Source organism: Glycine max, chromosome 13 (assembly GCF_000004515.6).
Source record: "Glycine max cultivar Williams 82 chromosome 13, Glycine_max_v4.0, whole genome shotgun sequence".
NCBI classification, from domain to species: domain Eukaryota; kingdom Viridiplantae; phylum Streptophyta; class Magnoliopsida; order Fabales; family Fabaceae; genus Glycine; species Glycine max.
The window spans coordinates 25942779-25961828 of record NC_038249.2 but is presented as its reverse complement, the minus strand read 5'-3'; the positions used below and the strand labels follow the sequence as shown (position 1 = coordinate 25961828).

The following is a 19050-nucleotide window of genomic DNA, read 5'->3' as shown; positions in this document are numbered from 1 at the left end:
CAATTTGTCACTTACTCATAATTTCAATCACAATTTCATGATCTTAATATAGCAATTTATCATGCTAATCTAGTAGATCTTGTCCAAAATATAAAAAATTTATACAAAAATGTTTCTCACAACATGGGGAGTAACATCCCAAAATAAATCGCAAATTAATCCTCTAAGGATCCTTACACATGTTCATTTTAACCCGAATTGCGATAAACTCATCGCTTACCTTTAAGCGAGCTAACGCGTGTAGTTCAATAGTGATAGTGGCATCTCTAGTGGTTTCCCAAGATTCCTCAAGTTTTTCCTCCGGTTTCTCTGCTAAGGTTTCCAAGCGTTAAAGAGAAAGATGAGGGATTGGAGTCTCCATTTCATTATCTCCGTACAAGGGATATTTCTCCCACCAAAGACATTATTTCGAAAATCCTAATAGTAGGAATGTGCAAAAATGAGTTTCAAACCTGGTGTTCAAATTTCATGACGATCCAACGATTAACGAGTCTGGAATCGTAGTTTTACTGGGATAGATTTGAGTGTATGCGGGAAAAAAAGAGCTACGTGTGAGGGACATTTCTCTCACTTCAGATATTATTTCACAAATCCCGACGGTGGGGATGTGTGAAAATGAGTTCCAAACTTGGTATCCAAATTTCACGATGATTCAACGGTTAGCGAGTCCAAGATCGTAGTTTTACTAGGATAAGTTTGAGTGTATGCGGGAAAGAGAGGATTTTGGGAGAGGGGAAGAAAAAACGAATTTGAAAGAAGACATATCTCATAAATGTAAAAACTAACCTAATATATCTCTATTTATAACTAGGATAATCTCAGCCTATTATTTACTCTACTTTTATTTATTTTATTATTTTATAAAAAGAAGGTTAAATTACTCATTTGGTCCCTATAGTTTCACGATTCTTACCTTTTTTATTCCCTATAGTTTGAAAGTGATTTTTTAGTCATATAGTTTACATTTTAATTCTCTTTTAGTCCCTATAGTTTAAAAATATTCTTTTTAGTCCTTATAGTTTGTATTTTAATTCTCTTTTAGTCCCTATAATTTGAAAGTGATCTTTTTAATCCCTATAATTTATATTTTAATTACCTTTTAGTCCTTCCTACAAAAAAAATATAAAAATAATTAGCTAAAAATTAGTTATAAATTATCAACTATTTTTTTGTTATAAATTATCTTGCGATAAATTAGTTAGGAATTACTTATTAATATTTTTGTAGTTAATTGTAATTGATAATATTACTCATATTTTGATGGTAAGGATTAAAAGGAAATTAAAATATAAAGTTTAGGAACTAAAAAGATCATTTTCAAACTATAAGGACTAAAAGGAAATTAAAATACAAATTATAAGGACTAAAAAATCACCTTCAAACTACAGGAACTAAAAGAGAATTAAAATGTAAACTATATAGACTAAAAAAGTCACTTTCAAACTATAAGGATTAAAAATATATGAATCATGAAATTATGGGGAGCAAATGAGAAATTTAACCTAAAAATAAATTCTATTTTACTTCTTATATCAAATAAATAATTAAAACATCATTTTTATTTTTTAAGAACATATATTTATTTTATTTATCTTAAAACTATTATTTTAATTAATAAAATTATTTCTTCTTATTTATTTAATTACAAAAATTTCATTATTTTTTAAAATTTTATTTATTTTTAAATAAAATCTTTTTTAATTTATTTTACGAAACATAAGATGTTACACAACATGGGAACAATGATTCAATTGTGTTAAAGAAGACTAATATTTACAAAAGAATCTGCAAATTATGGATCAGGGAAAAAACTTAGTAAGAGTGAAATTAGAGAAATAAGAGAAACGAAAATGATTTTTTTATTTATTGGCAAATAGAAGCTTTATTGATGAAACCAAACTCAACACTAGCTCTTGTGATTTTCCCGTAGCTCAAAATGTGCCAATTCCTAATATCGGGGCGGTACTCAGACACATCAGCACAGACACACCTCATTGATAGCTTTACAATTGAATTTATTTTTTATCTTCCCCAAATTCCCCAAATTCTTCAACCAAAGATCGAGGTACATGGTACCTCAAATAATTAGTACCAAATATAAGGGACTTTGGGCCTGAGTGAGCCATGCATTACCTCTAATGTCTTGCCCTGAAAGTGGTTGATTTTGATGTGACACTAATGTTGACTGCATCCACTCTACAGAAAAGATACCATTTGGAGATGCAAAGATTCATGGCCTCTCCTTTCAGTCCAACCTTTTTAAAGAATTGGCATGTCTTAATATAATTTTTTCTTTGTAACTGAAACAACTAATGCAACTAAAGACTAAGCAACCTGATAAGTCCATTTTTGCAGGGATAAATCCCACTTCCTTGGTCGTCCCCGGATTACAACTGGACCAAGGATTCTTGTGTTCCAAGTCTCACAATGTCCTCCCACGTTCTATGTCAACACATCAGAAAAGAATCATATTAGACACTAATAGACATAGAATAAAGCCTTTATAAGTGCAACTGAGACATCAATAAGGAGTATGAGTGGGATTCCATCAATTGATACTTGTATGTACTATGTAGTAGGATTTCAGAAAGTAAGGTGGAAACCAACTTACTAGAAGTCCAACAGCTAGCAACACTGAGCAGAGCTATTCTGTTTGTTCCAGCGCCGAGGCTTACCATGCCACTATATGTGAATCTCCAATCCTCCCTCGTTCCATGGGCAAAACCTGTTTTCAATCATATTTATTATGTTTCCTTTGACTAAAAAACGTGGAAAACAAAGAAAGGGCACATAGATATGTGGATAAAATAGCTAGTTTAAAAAGTTAAATCTGAAAAACTGTCTAAGGAACGATAGGAGAGAGATTGGGGAGTTTTAGAGGAGACAAAGGAGGAGATATGATGGAAGGTATAGGCAATGGACTGATATGTGGAGAAGGCTTCATTTTGTTTGGTCTTTGTAACTGATCAAACATTGATTGTTGTCGTAACAGCTTTTTTGGAAATATGTAATGTGGCAAAAGATACTATAATGTAAGCGTACTATTTCGCAGCTCAGGATTTATAGATTATAAATAGATACATAGTCAACTGTTATAATTATCAGTTCTCATGATAGAGTTTCATTTGATTCACTCATAAATCACAACACATTGTTAAGTACTACATGAAAAAAGATGCAACATGTGATGTCTAAGTACTCTTTGGTGATCAAGGGAAGGAATTATTGGATTTTCAAGTATTTGTCTGCTGTCAATGTTATCTTCAGTTGAATAGGGTCCTTAGTCAAGTGACTCGAATCAAATTGCTAAAAAACGGATAGAAAAACAGACGTGCTTTGTTTGGAAAATTCAACGTTGAATATCTTACTTACATTCATTCAAATATTACAGCAGTTCAAAATTTATTAACTATTTTACAAGTCGAGAACAAAGATATAAGTACAACCTTCCAATAATCAATTTAAAAAATTCAACTTGAACCTTCATTTTCTACAAAGGGCAAGTTTTTTTGGAAGCACCCGCCTGATTTGAATCCAAAATTGACACAGCAGATCTCAGACATTGCATTTGAAGAGGGAAAAGAATTACAAATAGAAAATTATACCAAAGCCTATTGGGGTTCTACCCTTGTGGATGGAAAAATTCCACTATAGCTAAAATCTTCTTCCCGGTAAGGATGTTGGGCATTTCCTACACCTGCTTCCACATAAGTTTCTGATGTTGTAGCTGATTCAGAATTGGGGTTCAATCCAACAAGCTCAATCATGCTCTCGATCTCTTTTACAACCTCAGCCATTGTAGGCCTCTCTGCTGCATATTCTTTGACGCATCTCATTGCCAACATCACAAACTTTTCTAAACCTTTTGGTCTTGTTGCTTTCATTATGGTTGGGTCTAGAATGGAATGAAGGTTGTATAAATCTTTTGATGTGTCCATTACCCTCATTACCTCTCTTACAATATACTTTCCTTGCTCTATTGGCCTTCTTGCTGTTGCTAGTTCTAGCATTAGCACTCCAAAGCTATATACATCACTCTTTTCAGTCAACTGCTGGGTCATGTAATATTCAGGATCCAAGTAACCCTGTGAGAATAAAAGGAATTAAGTTTGCATCAGATATCCCTCTGGTAAATATCAAGTTTCAAGCTAGGTCTCAACAAATCATTAATTTGTTATAGTCTAAGCACTATACCAAGCATACTTTATGAAGAGAAATCAACTTAAGTGGAGGTATGATTGTGTTTGTACCTAAGCTTTTCCTGACACTATCAAATTACAAGTATCCCTAAAACTTCTTAATTTTTTTCCCTGTGATAAATTGGTTTGATTGTGTGGCTACATAGCAAAAGCTGATTTCATGACTGTGAAATTTTAAAGGTGGAGAACCATTTGAATTATTAAAAGTTCGGTCACTATTTATTAAACTTAATATCTCTCTTAAACAAAGATGTGTGCTGATTCATAAAGTAGGAGTCAAAGCATTCTATACAAACCATTGTCCCTTTCACTTGAGTAGTGACATGGCCCCTTTCACTATCAACAAGAAGTTTAGAGAGACCAAAATCTGCAACTTTTGCATTGAGGTGATGATCAAGTAGGATATTGCTTGATTTTATGTCCCTGTGTATGATAGGTGGATCAGCAAGTTCATGAAGATAGGCCAGACCCCTGGCTGCACCTAATGCTACTTTAAGCCTCCTTATCCAATCCATCCAGATGCCAGACTTTCCTGCATAGGCAAAGTCAAATGTAGAAAAATAATTTAAGTAATGTGCCAGACAACTTGATAGACTTCAGTTTAATTGAATCTTTGAATTGGTTGCTGTAAAAGTATATCAGTAGTAACTACAGCCCCAATCCTGAAGATGTAAGTAGTTGCAGTCTAGCAGAAGGATAAAGTTAATAATTTGTGACTGAGCTATATTACTCATTTGTGTTATGTTCCAGTAAATTCTTATCAGAGTCTCTCCATGACACACTGATTTCTAGTCTTAGAATTGGTAATGAAGAAGAAGCCATTACTTTATATTTCTGATGACAGCGTGTCCATTGTTATTCATCTACAAGTTTGTATTAAAATCAGGATCTTAATATGTCCATTTTAGTACTACGAACAATTGTGGTGATTTACAATGAAATGGGCATATAAGAGGTTTGCTTGTTAATAGTCAAGAGAAATGAGATTCTATAAATTTACAGAAGAAAAAAATTCTCTTCACTCCATCCCCATTTATTTATATATTTGAGTCTGAGTAGTGAAGGAATTGAAAGTACCTGAGAGACTATCCATTAAAGTGCCATTTGGAATGTGCTCATACACCAGCATTTGTTCACCCTTCTCAAAACAGAAACCCACAAGACCGACGAGATTCTTATGATGGACCCTTGATAGAAGTTCGATCTCAGTTTTAAATTCAACAGCACCCTGCATAGACTCTTTTGCAGCCCGTTTGATGGCAACCAGCTCCCCAGAGGGAAGATTTCCTTGATAAACCTTGCGAAAGAGGACTAATTACACCATGTAAAGCAGTAAACAAGAAGAGAATAATTTGGGAAAATACTAGGATATTTCTGAAGCTAGTGTTAGAAATGAATTTCTTTAAATGTGAAAGGATGTAAGAATTTCTTTTAGGAACATCAAGGAAATAGGCCAATAATAAGATATTATTCTTAGATTAAAAAAGAAAAGGATAGGCAGAAGATGCCAGTAGTAAAAAGTAAAAACCTTTCCATAGCCTCCAGATCCAATAGTATTGGTTTCTGAGAAGTTGCTGGTGTATTTCCTTAGATCATCAAAAGAAAACCATCGTGCTCCTTTCAACTGAGGAGCAGTGCCACTATTCGTATTCTGTTCCCAATTTGCTGCATTTATGATGACATTGAATCAATAAAAGACTACTAGAAAAATTCCTTGCAAGGAACAAAATTCATCCAAAGGTTGCAACAATCACTTCTTACCAAAAGGGTTCAACTCTGCAGATCTTCTTGCTCTTCTTTTCTGGCGAAGGGCATACATCCCTGCAAAGAATGCTAGAACAACAAAGACCACAACAGCAACTACAGCACCAACTATAACCCCTACATGTGATGATGACTTTGATCCTTTTGGTTCTCCTAAATGACATAAGAGTGAGAGTTAGGGAGGAGAAAGAGCACTATAAGATAGAACAATGGACAAAGAGTTCGGTATTGTTAGTTCGTAATGAGACACAAAATCTCACCTCCATAGTATTCATAATTGGCACCCTTGAAGATGTAAGGGGAGAAGAATTCTGGGGGTTTGTAAATTTGGTTGCTTAGCAGAAAAGCAATAGTTAAAACTCCAGTTGTGTTGAAGCGATCGGTTTGCGAAGGGAAGACGTCCAGAGTCAATTCAAAATTATCAATAGTATTCCTGAAGGGGTTACTAAGAGAAACTGAATCCACTGGAATGCTTTGGTTTCGAAAAGTATCCATCAGAGACTGCTCAAGCTCCCTATAGTAACTTGCATTACTGAAGTTTGAGAAACTAAGAGCTCTTGATATAAGAAGTCCAGAATAGGGAAATGCACATTTACAATTTGGGCTCGAAACCTGATCAGAACCGCAAGGTGAAGGTAAACAATTATTTGTTGGTGTTGAATAAAATGAGGGATTGGGTACTGGAACTTTGCAGTAACTCCTTTCAGAAGCTCCACTTTCACGACAAAGTGGGTTGTTAGCTAGTCTGCAAAAACAATAGATAACTGCCTCAGTTTTGAACCCATGCAAATAGCTGAACAATTTTCTCTGTTTTGTTTTAATTACTCATTTGATCTTTAACTCTTTATGCATGCACAATCTTTATGTTTTAGGCTCCACAAATAGAAACTACACTTTTTACTCTCTACTGTCCAAAAATTGTAGAAACTAAAATGAGTTAAAAAGTTATGTATAGAGATTAAAACGAGTAGTTTCTAGGTATAGTGTAGGGACTAAAATGTACAGATTGTACAAGTAGAGACTAATGAGTAATCAAACTATTTTTGGAGAAAAAAGGTGATATCATAAATAATGAAGCTTACCTTAGCTCAAAAGTTGGTGAGTTGTTTTCTGGGTCAAGTTCTGTTATTTCATTATCTTCCAAATTCATGAGTTGCAGACTACTGCTGTAGCGACTGAGATTTAATGCGCCACCGAGCCGGTTCTGCCCAAGTATTCTGTTACCACATTTCAATATTCATAACCATCATTTGTTCATAAAGCCGAGGAATAATTGAATTACATATAGGCATATCAACATCTTTTTTGTGCTCTAATGTTTTGTTTTACAAATAAAAGGACAAGTGTTTCTCATCTAAAGGAAAATAAAATATTATACCCCAAGAATGAACTTTCTCTCCCCTTTGATGTTTGTACATTTAAAGAGTTGTTCCGACTACTAGTTAAAATGAATATTTTTTTTTTCTTCACAACGTGTATCTTTTACAAGAAGTATTATTCGAGAGAATTAGAGACAGGTAATGTGGGAATGAAGGAACAACATACACTGTTGTTAGTCCTGGCAGAGTTGTAACCCATGAGGGAATATCAGAAGCATTGAAATCATTGTCACTCAGGTCCCTGCAGATAGTTTTCCGTAAAAGACACAGTTAAAAATCATTGTATTATGCATGAATCATATGCATATGTTTTGCATGTTGTATAATTTAAGTGGAGAGAAAATATTGTTGTATGCATTTCTTCTAGGGAACATGATTAAAATTTTACAACAAACTTCATTTAAACTTTCGTTGCAATCAATAGAATATAATAGAGTATTTATATTTTATACTTACACATAGGTGAGACTATTCATTCCAGAAAAATCGGGCAGAGAGCCATTCAGACTATTGTGAGATAAATAGCTGCAAGATAAAGTTCATGCCTTGCCTTAGTAAAGTTGATTCTATAGGAAAATAAAGACAACTTTTACATATAAATATGAAGTTTAATTGGGCATGTTTCTTTGATTTTCTTACATCTCACTTAGTTTTCCGAGTTTGTTTAAGTTTGCAGGCACTCCCCCAGTTAATCCATTCTTATCAAAGCGCCTGTGGTCAACAGAAAATATTCAATATAAAGAAAAGCCATAGCAAAAAATTCAGAGATAGCATAATTTTGTGACTATAGTCACTTGACACTGTCCACAATATACTTACACAACTTCCAATGTGCTCACAGTACTAAGGGATCTAGGAATGCCACCCTCTAGTTGATTGTGGTCGAAAAGCCTGGCAAAAAGAGTATCAAGGGGTGATTAAGAGTCTATAACAATAGTCAATATTTCATGTTTAACAATTCAAAACCAATTCTACCAGTATAAAAGGTTAAATTATTTCTCTATTTTTTTTTTCAATTTGATTCTTTAATTTTTAAAATCGATTTAATTTTGTTATATAGTCTAAATTAAATTGACAATGTTAAAAAATGTGTATTTTGTGACATTTAAAATCATGTAATAACTTATTTAAACTGTCACAAAGTGTGATTTTTTATCACCGTTGATCCAATTTAGACAGTAATATCAAATTAAATTAATTTTAAAAATTAAAAGACCAAATTGAATCCGAAAAAATTAAAAGATGAAATTGAATCTAAAAAGTAAATTAGAGTAAAAAATTAATTTAAAACCTATTAAAAATAAACAGACACTAAGTCATGTTAAAAGTAAAAATTATCATGTAGTTGAAAATTATACTTTCATTCACTTTGTTGTGACATGAGGACACTTAACTCTCCATGCCATTATTTAGGTTGCGAAATTCCAGAAAAAGAAATAGTACAAGATGCAATGAGACTTACACGTGTTCGAGAATCATATTGGAGTTAAAAAGTTTTTCTGGTATTGTACCAGTGAGCTTATTGCTCCCCATATGACTGCAAGTATTGAACATAATATTTGGTAATTCAATCACGCTAGTATGATAATTAATATATATCAAGTGAAGATTGGCAATGAGAGTTGACATACAAGTGGTGTGCCTTAAGGAGAAGGTCAAGGCCTGGTCTTCCTTGGTCATCAGAGACAGGAATAGTCCCTTCAAGCTGGTTTTCAGCAAGATCAAGCCAATCAACATTTGATAGATTGCCAAGAGACCGTGGTATAGTTCCACTGAAATTATTAGAATTAAGTGCTCTGCATGAAAAGCAACACATAAATTTTCCATGAATTAGTCCATTAATGAAACATTGATCGAGCTTCGAATTAAGTTGGATAATTTTAGGAAGTGAACATTGTATCCAGAGTTGCACACTGCACACCCAACAAAGGATGTTCCATACTTTTATATGAAGCATCATCCTTTGTTACATTGAAATAAGTTGGACTCTAATAATTTTTCTGTAAGGAATTAGCAGAATCGTTAAGATGGAATCCTTACAGAAATGTCAGCTGCTTTAAAGATCCTATTGAATCCGGAATACGACCAGAGAAACCACAACCAACCAATGATCTGCAGAAAAACAGTTAAAAAGGAACAGATCAAAAAGCATGCTAAATTTTGTAAGGGAAAAGTTCCGTGTGTATTCAAATTATTTAGTAGAAGACAAACTGCCTAGCTTACAGGGATTTTAGCTTTTTCAAATTCCCAATTTCTTGTGGAACTGTTCCTGTCAAGCCTGTGTTGTAAGAAAGATCCCTACATGAACAAAAACACCTTGTTATTAAGTGAGCTTCAACTGAGTATTGCATGCCATCCACAATTAGCCTAGTCAAAATAAAATGTCCTTTTGGGTGGTTATTCTGTAGAATTTTGTTAGAGCAAATTACAGTAACACCTCCTGAACTTTTATCAAATTACACATAACTCCATCCGTTTTGATTTTCCTATATTTAAGTATAAAAACATTACATTAACATCCTCTTATATGTTTGAAAACATTACACTGACACTCCCTCAGATCTTACAATGACACCCCCCACAAGGGAGGTGAATGCAATGGTTAAAAAAACAAAGGACGTTGCTGTAACTTACGCATTTTGTTAAGAGAAATGATTTGGCAACTTCATATACAAAAATTCGTATGACTGAAGGAGTACAAATCATCCTCTCAAAAGAAAACAGTACCAAATCAGGACAAAGCTCTTTTAATGTAACTACAGAATTAGTAACGAAGTATCCATCACATTTTAAATCATATAGTGGATTAATTAAGAATTTAAGATTTAAGATCATAATCTATCTTTAGATTAAGGGTGTACAGTACTATATACGCTATTTCACTTTAGACATCAGTTCAGTTTAGAAGAATCTTATCCAACAAATCACAAGTTCAGAAACATTTAAGCATAATAATAATTTCAACTCACAGAGTATCTAGTTCAGATAAAGACTGAATTGCCGAAGACAGCTGGCCTCCCAAATTCAAGCCTGGCAGTCTCCTGAAAATAATAGCAATTTAATTTTTTTCAGATTTATTTTATTTTAAATAAATAGAAAGTAGTATGAAACAACCTTTGAACTTTGAAGAGAGCAAAGAAACCAAAAAACTAACAATTGGGTAATTCTTGAATTGCTGCAACGAATTCCATCCCATCCACTGCCACAAGGATCTGGACCCACCCAATTTTGTGGCTTGTAACTCCAGGATTCCGTAAGAGAATTTAGGCCAGAATCTGCAGCCATACAATTTAGTTACATAAAAATAATGTCAAAAAGAAATTGAATTCTCAATTAGCAAAACTACATAACTTCTTAGTGTTCATTAATCTATCTCCTGTCTTAGTGATTGCACTTGTCTCTATAGTCTAAAACCACAAATTACTATGAAAAGTGAAAACTATAGAAAGCAACATTTGTAGTCAATTCACTATGAAGGAAAAGCTGCTACAATAGTTAAGATATGATGCTCATCATGTTTTTCTTTTATTTTTTGTACAACCTGTTTTTAATTTTAATAGATAAGGTAAGCATTATTAGCAGCAAGCAAAGGAGCTTCCAATATAAGAACAACAGTTTTGCAGTTTGCACATTAGTCAATGATATGAACAGATTAACTGTCATTTTTAATAGCAATCAAAATTCAGTCTTGGCATCTTGAAGATAGAAGGCATAGCATAACCTAATTTCAACCGCATATCTATATTTTCTTGAATTGTACTATTCCTACAATAAATTCTTTCAACACTTTTTTTTTCTGTTTCTCCGTTACATCATCCGTCTTATTAAACGTTTCTCTCACGGTTGTAAAAAAGTTGTACAGCCTTGTTGTGCAAATTTAATTTCTCTATTTTTAATGTTTGGTTATGATGTACTGTTGCATAGAAGTGAAGTACTCCAAAATACAAAGTTACAAAGCTGAACCTCACCATATTCAAGAGCAACCCCAAAAAAATTGGAAAACATTCCTTATTTTCATGAGATGTGAAAGAATATATGGTAAATATAGATCAAACACCAAAGTAAGCAAAACATTAAAAAAAAAAAGTATAATTGAACTTACAATCTTGACTATCTGTCTGTGATGCTACAAGCAGAACTTGGAAAAGAAGCAGCAGCAGAGGAATCACTTTATGTTGTTGGTCCATTGCTCAATATTTTCTTATGTTGGATCAGAAATGGAAGAATGAAACTTCTGGATGGGAGCAATGATCACCAAATATAATCAAAGTGGACCAATAATCTATAGCAATCATCTTTTAATGTGAAAGCAAAGCCATGATAGTATGACAAAACTGAATCTACAAAAGATGGTAAGACCAAACCCGTCCTCAAGGTGGCTAAGGCTAACTATTAACTAATACCTTTTACTTAGTCAATGACTTTTGCATGTATTTTTCAACGGTTAGAATGACTAAATCCCAAAACATAAAAATAGAAAATATCGCCACACGGTGGTCACCAACCATCATCATTCATTGCATTCTTTTATTGATGATGTGCAAACAAGAGGGAATGAGCAAGGAACATTTCTGCGGTGGGAAGATAAGCAATATCATTTTGTTAGTATAGTAGATTGCCATCTGAATATGGTCTTGCTTCATCTACAAACTTCCCCTCCTGCTTTTTGTTCACGGCAAAATGAAAATTAAATGGTCTTGTACTATAAGACAATTGGCCACCAAGCTTGCCGTCCATGATAATTAATGGTGATAAAAATAATAATAACAAGTTTTATTATTATCGTAGTTTAATTTTTATATAATGTTAGTGAAAAATATTATATTGCCAATGTTGATGTGACTTTTAAAATTTTTATTATAAAAATTAATAAACTTATATTTCATTGTAGTCTATGATCAGATGACTTGGTATTATCTAATCTTTGTATTATTATTTATCATCACGTTCAACTTTATATTCTAAACAAATAGCTTTGTGCACAACTATGCACGCGGAATGTAGAGAATAAACAAAAGGTTTTCCTTTTTTTAAGGGATTCAAAGTATAGATAATTGCATAGTTGTTTGGACAGCTTTAAGCAGCTTCAGATCTTTGTATTTGAGTGAGTTGGAAGGCCAACAAAGTGGATGCGAGGGAGACATATGGTTATGCACTAGACAATAATAACGAACAATTTTTTTAACAGAAACATACGTCTTCAGTTTTGTTTTTTTTTAAGAAAAAAGAGGTTAATTTTTTTATTTATAGCTGTTACATATTACTGTTTACTTAACGTATTGTCTCATAGATTAACAAAAAAATAAAAGGGTGCTGTTTCTTACGTAGAGTTGACATTATTATATAATCAAACAAATGGGAGTAAAATGTTACAAAAATAAAACCACAAAGGACGTAGATTAACTGAAACTAAGTTGTTTTATCTTCTAAGTATGCAGATTAAAATTCGGAGGGAAAGAAATTTGTCATACATCCATAGTAGTTGTCAGGGGCGGACCCGTATATGTTAGAACCCCTTATTTTAATAAAGTCACAATGTATTTCTATCAAAATTTCATATTTTGCATTTTCTAATTTTATATGTTTGTACTTTTTCACTAATTTTTTTGTGAAGATAAATAAATATATCCCTTATTTTAGTATTTATATCTCTTATTTTTATGTGCTATTTCTTATTTTCACTTTTTTTATATGTTTATTATTATTGTATTTATATTGTTAAATATATTATAAATATATTAGTCAACGTAGATAAATAGTTTCCTATTTTATAGCCTTCTATTAAGCATATAATTTGGGATATTGCTTCCTATTTTATAGGCTTCTATTAAGCGTATATTTTGGGATATTGATTCCTAATTTGTAACCTTCGGTTAAGCTTTTTATTAGGCATGTACGTTGTATATATTCTGAGGAAATCAAGGTGAATGACAACGAGAATATTTCTGATAATTTACATATATATTGATTTGAAAGCCTATTTTTATATTTTCTCCAATAAAGTCAGTTGATTTTTGTTGTCCACCTCAATGCCTCATATGTTTCATTCTACCGATTCATCTATTACTCCCTTTATTTTCTTCTCGCATGATTCTTTCCCATGGGGCTCTCGTTTCCTTTTACAACACTTTGATCCTATTTTATATTATACAACTAAGTATGACTTGCTATAATTATTTTTCTTCCTGCATAGACACATTTTAATTAAGTGGTAACAACTCTTACTCTTCATATATATATATATATATATATATGGTAATTTTTTATTGGTAGTTGTATCAAACTCAAACATATATACGAGATTGTTTTCATTGGAGAATACTCATGTTGTCCTAAAAAATATAAAACGAAAGGAATTCTACCGTTAATTGATTTTGTTGACATGGTTTTTAGATTCAAAATCGAAAAGTAAAAAGTGCAGCGATATAGAACTTTGAGATTTCATTCCAAACAAAACCTCAAAAACTATTTTGTATGCCTACATTCAAGTTGATATTTAGATATATATTCTTTTCTCCCGTTCACATGCAATGGAGGATAAATGTGACAATTTAACCCACAAATTTATTTTCTACATCACGTGTTTTATATAATTAAATATATTATTTATATTACACTAAAATTTCCCATTAACAATACCAAGAGAGTTGGTAGTTCAAGGAAGAAAGTGGGAAAGCTGACTTTCTCATTGGGTAGCTATGGAAAGAGACAGGGTGTACCAAGAAAAAGAAAGGTATTATTACGGTGATGGAGAGCCTCTGTCTTATCAGTGCTTGTATGAACCCTAATTAATAAAATTATACAAGTTGCCTTCTATTCAATTTTGACGGTAATTACCAATTCTTTTTCAAAATTAAATATTGTTGAGAAAAGGAGGAGGTCAAACCTAGTAAACTACTCTGTTAAAGTTGCCCATGTCTATAACTTTGATTAATTATTCTCATCACTTAAGAAATTTCATTGGTTATATTTATTTTAGTCTCGTAATTATACATTGTCTATTTTAGTTCGACCCTTAAACAGATGTGTTAAATATTCAAAAAAAAAGTTTTCTCCCTCAAAAATTTGTAAGTCTTTTTTAGATTAAACAAGAATGTTTTGCAGAAAAAATACACATGATCTTAAATAAAAAATAAATAAAACAAAATGGTTGAGATTGATATTTTGAGTAGGACCAGATCCTGGTGCTTTTTTTTCGTCAGATTTTGGTGCTTTCTTTGCGAGAACCAAAATATAAGAAGCAAAACTAAATTTGAGGTAAACTATAAGAACAAAAATGCATTAAATCAACTTTTTTTTTGTAATAAAACATTCATTTATCTTTATAATTTTTTATAAAATTATTTTATATTAACAATTTTGGTATATCATTCAACTAATTTTAAAAAAAAAGTAATTATTTTTAACAATTTAAAAAAAAACTATTTTTTCTTTTAAAATTTTTCTCAAAGATGTACTGATAAATATTGATGCTATGCGTGAATAAGAAATAAGAAGCATAAGAATAATAAAAGTAGAAGTAAAAGAGAAATAGAATAGATGTGTTTTTTAAACATATATAAATAGGGGGGCGGAAGTTTCTAAACACTTGTTTGAACACAAGTGGAGTTGAAGAGTAGCTTTTCAAAAAAAAAAAAAAAGTGGAAGAGTGGCTAGAGTGCTAGACATAAAAATAGGGATGTGTTTCATGACTTGTATATCCTATAACTTAATTTTTTAGAGAGATTATTTCGTTTCAAATAAATCTATTTTAGTCTAACATTAGGATTAAGTATTTTAGCCAAAAAAAGATATTGTTGTTGATTCAAATATCCAAATCACAATTACCACGTGTATAAGTATGATAATAATAATAGTTGAATTATGTTGCTCTTGATTCAAATTTCTGAACCACAATTGACCACCTATGTGAATGTATTTTACTTTTTTAAAACTTGTATGCACTACTAAAAATATCATTTTTAGTACACATTATTTAAGTCGGTTATAAAAAACCATTTTTGTTTATATCACAATGACAAATTTGTAAATATTGGTAATATTTTAAAAATGGTTTTTGAAAACCGCTTTGAAATACTTCAAAACAAAGACGGTTGTCGGGAAAAGCCGTCTTAAATGCTTACTACTTTTAATTAATATAATTTGCATCTTTTTCTTTCTCTCTTTATCGGGCAGTGTACCACTCTCTCTCTCTCTCTCATTGACGCATTTGTTGTCGCCTCAACTGCTTCATCGCGACGCTGCGGGAGATGAGGGAGCCCAAAAGCCCACCATCTCCTTCAAGCAACACAATCGAACCCGCCATTGCTGGGACGAGAAGATGAACCTCAGAAGACTTGGAACCGCGTGAGGTCTCCCAAGAATCGCCGCAGACACGTTAGGGTTCGCAATCAGATACGCCAACGACCTCGCGTACTCCGCCTAGGTGTCGCCGCCGCCACTGACTCCAGCAGCCAGTCCACGACGGCGCCGCCGCCTTCCCCGTTGATCGTGGCCCTGCGGGCGGAGTTCGCGGTGGCGATGTCCGCAAGAAGCGCCGTGACACGAATCTCAAAGTCGGAGCGGACCTCGTGGTTCACCGAGGATAGCACCGAGCGCAATGACTGCCAGAGTACCGCGGCGGCGACGCCGGTGTGCTTCGCGTGGTGGAAAATCCGATCGAAGGAGTTCGCTGCCTTGCGCACGGCGCGCTCTGCGCCCTCATGTAGAGGATTCGTGCCTCTTTCGCTGCGATATAATTTTCTCATGTGCCAATACAGAGACAAAGAAGCTCCAAAATTAACTGAAAGTGGTTTCCAGTTTTTGGTATGTGTCAAAGTATTTATAAGCCAATTGTATTTAATGTATAATGCATTCTCCTAAATATAAAGATTGTTCCTTGTGAATTACAGCTGATGGATACAAATGCACAGCTTTGGTACATTATCAGAGAATATATCTCTAATTCTGAGGTAGCTCTAACTTTTTTTTTAATGATATTTTTTCCATTTGTTTTCTAATGTTCTTCATCATCCAATTTGATGCAAGATAGAGGTGTTGATGCAGCTGACCTTATCTCATTCATGCTGGAATCAGTTTTCATGGCATAGGATGGCTTATTCTTCTCCTCCTATTTCCTTCTTTCCTTCTAATAAAATTTACTCTTTAAAAAAAAGGTAAACTTTGAAAACTGATTTAGATGTTCCTTTAAAATGTATTTGTTTATGCATGTGTGTCTGTATTTGTATATGGTTTAGATAACCTTTTGGGTTATACTCCATAGTTTGCAACTTGTGTCAAAGAAAGCCTCTAGCCTTTCCTCATTTTTTTCCTGCCATTTGTGTTTTGGAACTACTTAATAGTTATATATATCAGAAGTTGTTCTTCCTGGACAATATTTTTGGAATATCCTTAATATTTCTGAAACTATTTTTAAATGAATCCACTAATTAGCTATTAAATTTTGAGCTACCTATTTCAACAAAATATTATTGCTTAGTATCAGTACGTGTGGTGTACACAGGGTAGAGTATCAACTTCCAAATCTTATTGTTGGGGCTATTACGAAAGAAAGCTTGTATAGTGCTTTTGAAAATGTCATTGTAGCAGAGCAGGTAAGTATTAGCAAATAGAAATTTTAGTGTGTAATATCTGCTTTTATAATATCATAATTGGTTTTTGCAGATAGATGGTAATGATTTATTTCTTCCTATGCTTTTGCTAGGAATAAGGGGCCTAGTACTAAACTGAATTCTAGAAGGAATAGGAAGATAAGGAAGATAACAAACCCACTGATCCACATGTCAATATATGTTTCCTATTGGCGTAATCTTAATTACTACTATAAATACTACTCCTTGTTAGGTTTTAAATTTCAAGTAAAGCAAGCATATCTATCTATTTAATTAGCTTTATTTGATTTGGATGCACTATTTAATTATTTTTTGTTGGCATTCACTGTCTATTATTGTTCTTCTTGCATGTAAATGTATTTTAAAATTAAAATATGCTATCTTGAATTGAAATTTAAATTCCATTCTCACTTTCTAGGCACTTAAAAACTGAAATATGCCCTTCTTGGAGCAAACCTTCATTTGATTGATATCTTTATTCTGGTGCAACAGCTTGTCAAGTTTCTCCTGAAGCAAGCAAGTGTTGACAAGAGAACATGTGATATTTTTGGAAATTGAGATCAAATGAATATTGCACATAACGTGGCTCGTGGTTTGAAGGTATGCATACAAATATTATGATTATTATACCATATCCCTGTTATAGAGCAACTACATTTATATATTTTCTCATTGTAGTCACTTATTGTTCACTAAATTTCTTCAAGCAGGTTCACATTGCCTTTTTACATTTTCGCTGCACTTGTTGTTCCTTCAATTATCTTCATAGGAAAATCTTTGGTGTGAGTGTCCTAATTTGCAAACTAATATTTTTCCATAACTACTCTTTTTACTGATTTGATTTCCTGTGCTATGTTTTGTGATTAATCAAAGGAAAATTCATGTACTTTGTTTGACTGATAATTTATATTTGTGACAGGATACATATACTGATATACTCGTGCTGAGTTTTACTTTGATTGAATTTGTCCCTATGCTGTTGTCACAAAAATTTGGCCTGTTATGTTATCGACCTAGTCATACTTTATTTTTTATTTTATGTTCTTGAAAAAGAAAAGACTATCTATTTGGTCATTGAACTTTTGCATTGAGTGATCAAATAAATGAAGATCCAACAGCTAGGACACTGTAGTGTGACTTTTGTGTGGCAGTATCAGTTGTGCTAGTTATAACACTCTTTTTCATGTCTCCTTACCTATTGTTTTATCTGGCTTTGAGTGCATGCTAGCTAATAATGTTATTTGTGGGATACGCTGACTCATATTGACTGTTGGCAGTTGGCACAGTGGAGATGTTTGTGCAGTGGTGAAACGATTTTATCATCCTACTCAAACCCCCAAGGATCACCTTTATTTGGGACTAATGAAAATGTTTGAACATCAGAAGTAATTTTGATAGTGTTCTCATGAGGTGTTTTTGTATCATATGATAGCATAGGTCTTGTGTAGTTAAGAATGAGTCAATAAAACCAGAAAAATTTCTCCTTTACTATTTGTCCTTTTTTTCTCCTATTTTACAGTAGGCTTGTGCTGGAAATGCTATGTGACTTGTGCTAATAATATCACCAAAAGAAGTCAAAGAATCAAAAAGCATTAATCTGGATTTGCAGTTTGCACCTGAAGTTAATATTTCTTCTTCATTCTTTTATTATTATTATTATTATTATTATTATTATTATTATTATTATTATTATTATTATTATTATTATTATTGTTATTATTATTAAATGTTAGCTTTGTTTAGTGTATTAAGACAGCTCCTTTTTAGTCAAATCATTAAATTAAATAAAATTAATTTTATATTTAAGACCAGAGATAGGAGGTATATACATATTAGAAAATTAATTTAAATTTACTAGGTACTGAACATGAACTTTTGCATCTGGTTTCTCTAAATTTCTTTACTTTTTTATTTATTATTTCTCTCATTTTTTGTCACTAACTTCTTTAGTTTTTTTCTCTCTCTTTTCTTTTTTTTTTTACTGCAAATGCAACACAACAACATGATCTATTTAGGTTAGTATAACGTTGAACTGTATGATATCATTGTACAATGCATATCATGTAGAACAATGATATCATACATTCTACAATGATA

The 19050-nt window shown here is 32.5% G+C and overlaps 2 protein-coding genes across 6 annotated transcripts; one reads left to right on the top strand and one right to left on the bottom strand.

Moving 5' to 3' along the window:
- Positions 1-3335: 3335 nt before the first annotated feature.
- On the bottom strand, positions 3336-12026 carry LOC100786172 (leucine-rich repeat receptor protein kinase HPCA1). Its single transcript, XM_003541406.5, has 18 exons — positions 11445-12026; positions 10497-10617; positions 10312-10383; positions 9566-9640; positions 9383-9454; positions 8974-9138; positions 8805-8879; positions 8162-8233; positions 7982-8053; positions 7799-7867; positions 7509-7583; positions 7046-7180; positions 6224-6708; positions 5961-6116; positions 5728-5864; positions 5277-5496; positions 4496-4731; positions 3336-4085 (listed from the first exon to the last, which is right to left on the bottom strand). Exons 1-18 carry the CDS (start codon positions 11527-11529, stop codon positions 3612-3614), a joined length of 2796 nt encoding a protein of 931 aa, XP_003541454.1. The 5' UTR covers positions 11530-12026; the 3' UTR covers positions 3336-3611.
- A 3485-nt stretch (positions 12027-15511) lies between these two features.
- LOC102665503 (uncharacterized) lies at positions 15512-18441 on the top strand. 5 transcript variants are annotated; one of them, XR_001383609.3, is made up of 7 exons: positions 15512-16147; positions 16234-16293; positions 16370-16497; positions 16845-16935; positions 17446-17553; positions 17664-17735; positions 18231-18441. XR_001383609.3 is itself a non-coding variant. In XM_014764201.3 (6 exons), the coding sequence occupies exons 1-5, from the start codon at positions 15863-15865 to the stop codon at positions 17509-17511; spliced, it is 630 nt and encodes a 209-aa protein (XP_014619687.1). In that variant the 5' UTR covers positions 15512-15862; the 3' UTR covers positions 17512-17553; positions 18231-18441. The 5 variants fall into 5 exon arrangements, 3 of the variants coding, with proteins under 3 accessions (XP_014619687.1, XP_006594204.1, XP_014619686.1); XR_001383608.3 differs by having other exon boundaries at positions 17446-17735; XM_014764201.3 differs by lacking the exon at positions 17664-17735.
- The last annotated feature ends 609 nt before the right edge of the window (positions 18442-19050 follow it).

What these genes read in the sequence shown, in the direction of transcription:
- LOC100786172 (XM_003541406.5), bottom strand. Translation starts at nt 11,529, where the DNA reads ATGGACCAACAACATAAAGTGATTCCTCTGCTGCTGCTTCTTTTCCAA. An exon ending in ATGAATAGTCTCACCTATGT is followed by an intron (nt 7,584 to 7,798) that starts GTAAGTATAAAA and finishes AACTATCTGCAG; the next exon opens with GGACCTGAGTGACAATGATT. An exon ending in CAATTATGAATACTATGGAG is followed by an intron (nt 6,117 to 6,223) that starts GTGAGATTTTGT and finishes TATGTCATTTAG; the next exon opens with GAGAACCAAAAGGATCAAAG.
- LOC102665503 (XM_014764201.3), top strand. Translation starts at nt 15,863, where the DNA reads ATGTCCGCAAGAAGCGCCGTGACACGAATCTCAAAGTCGGAGCGGACC. An exon ending in AAAGTGGTTTCCAGTTTTTG is followed by an intron (nt 16,148 to 16,233) that starts GTATGTGTCAAA and finishes TGTGAATTACAG; the next exon opens with CTGATGGATACAAATGCACA. An exon ending in ATGTCATTGTAGCAGAGCAG is followed by an intron (nt 16,936 to 17,445) that starts GTAAGTATTAGC and finishes CTGGTGCAACAG; the next exon opens with CTTGTCAAGTTTCTCCTGAA.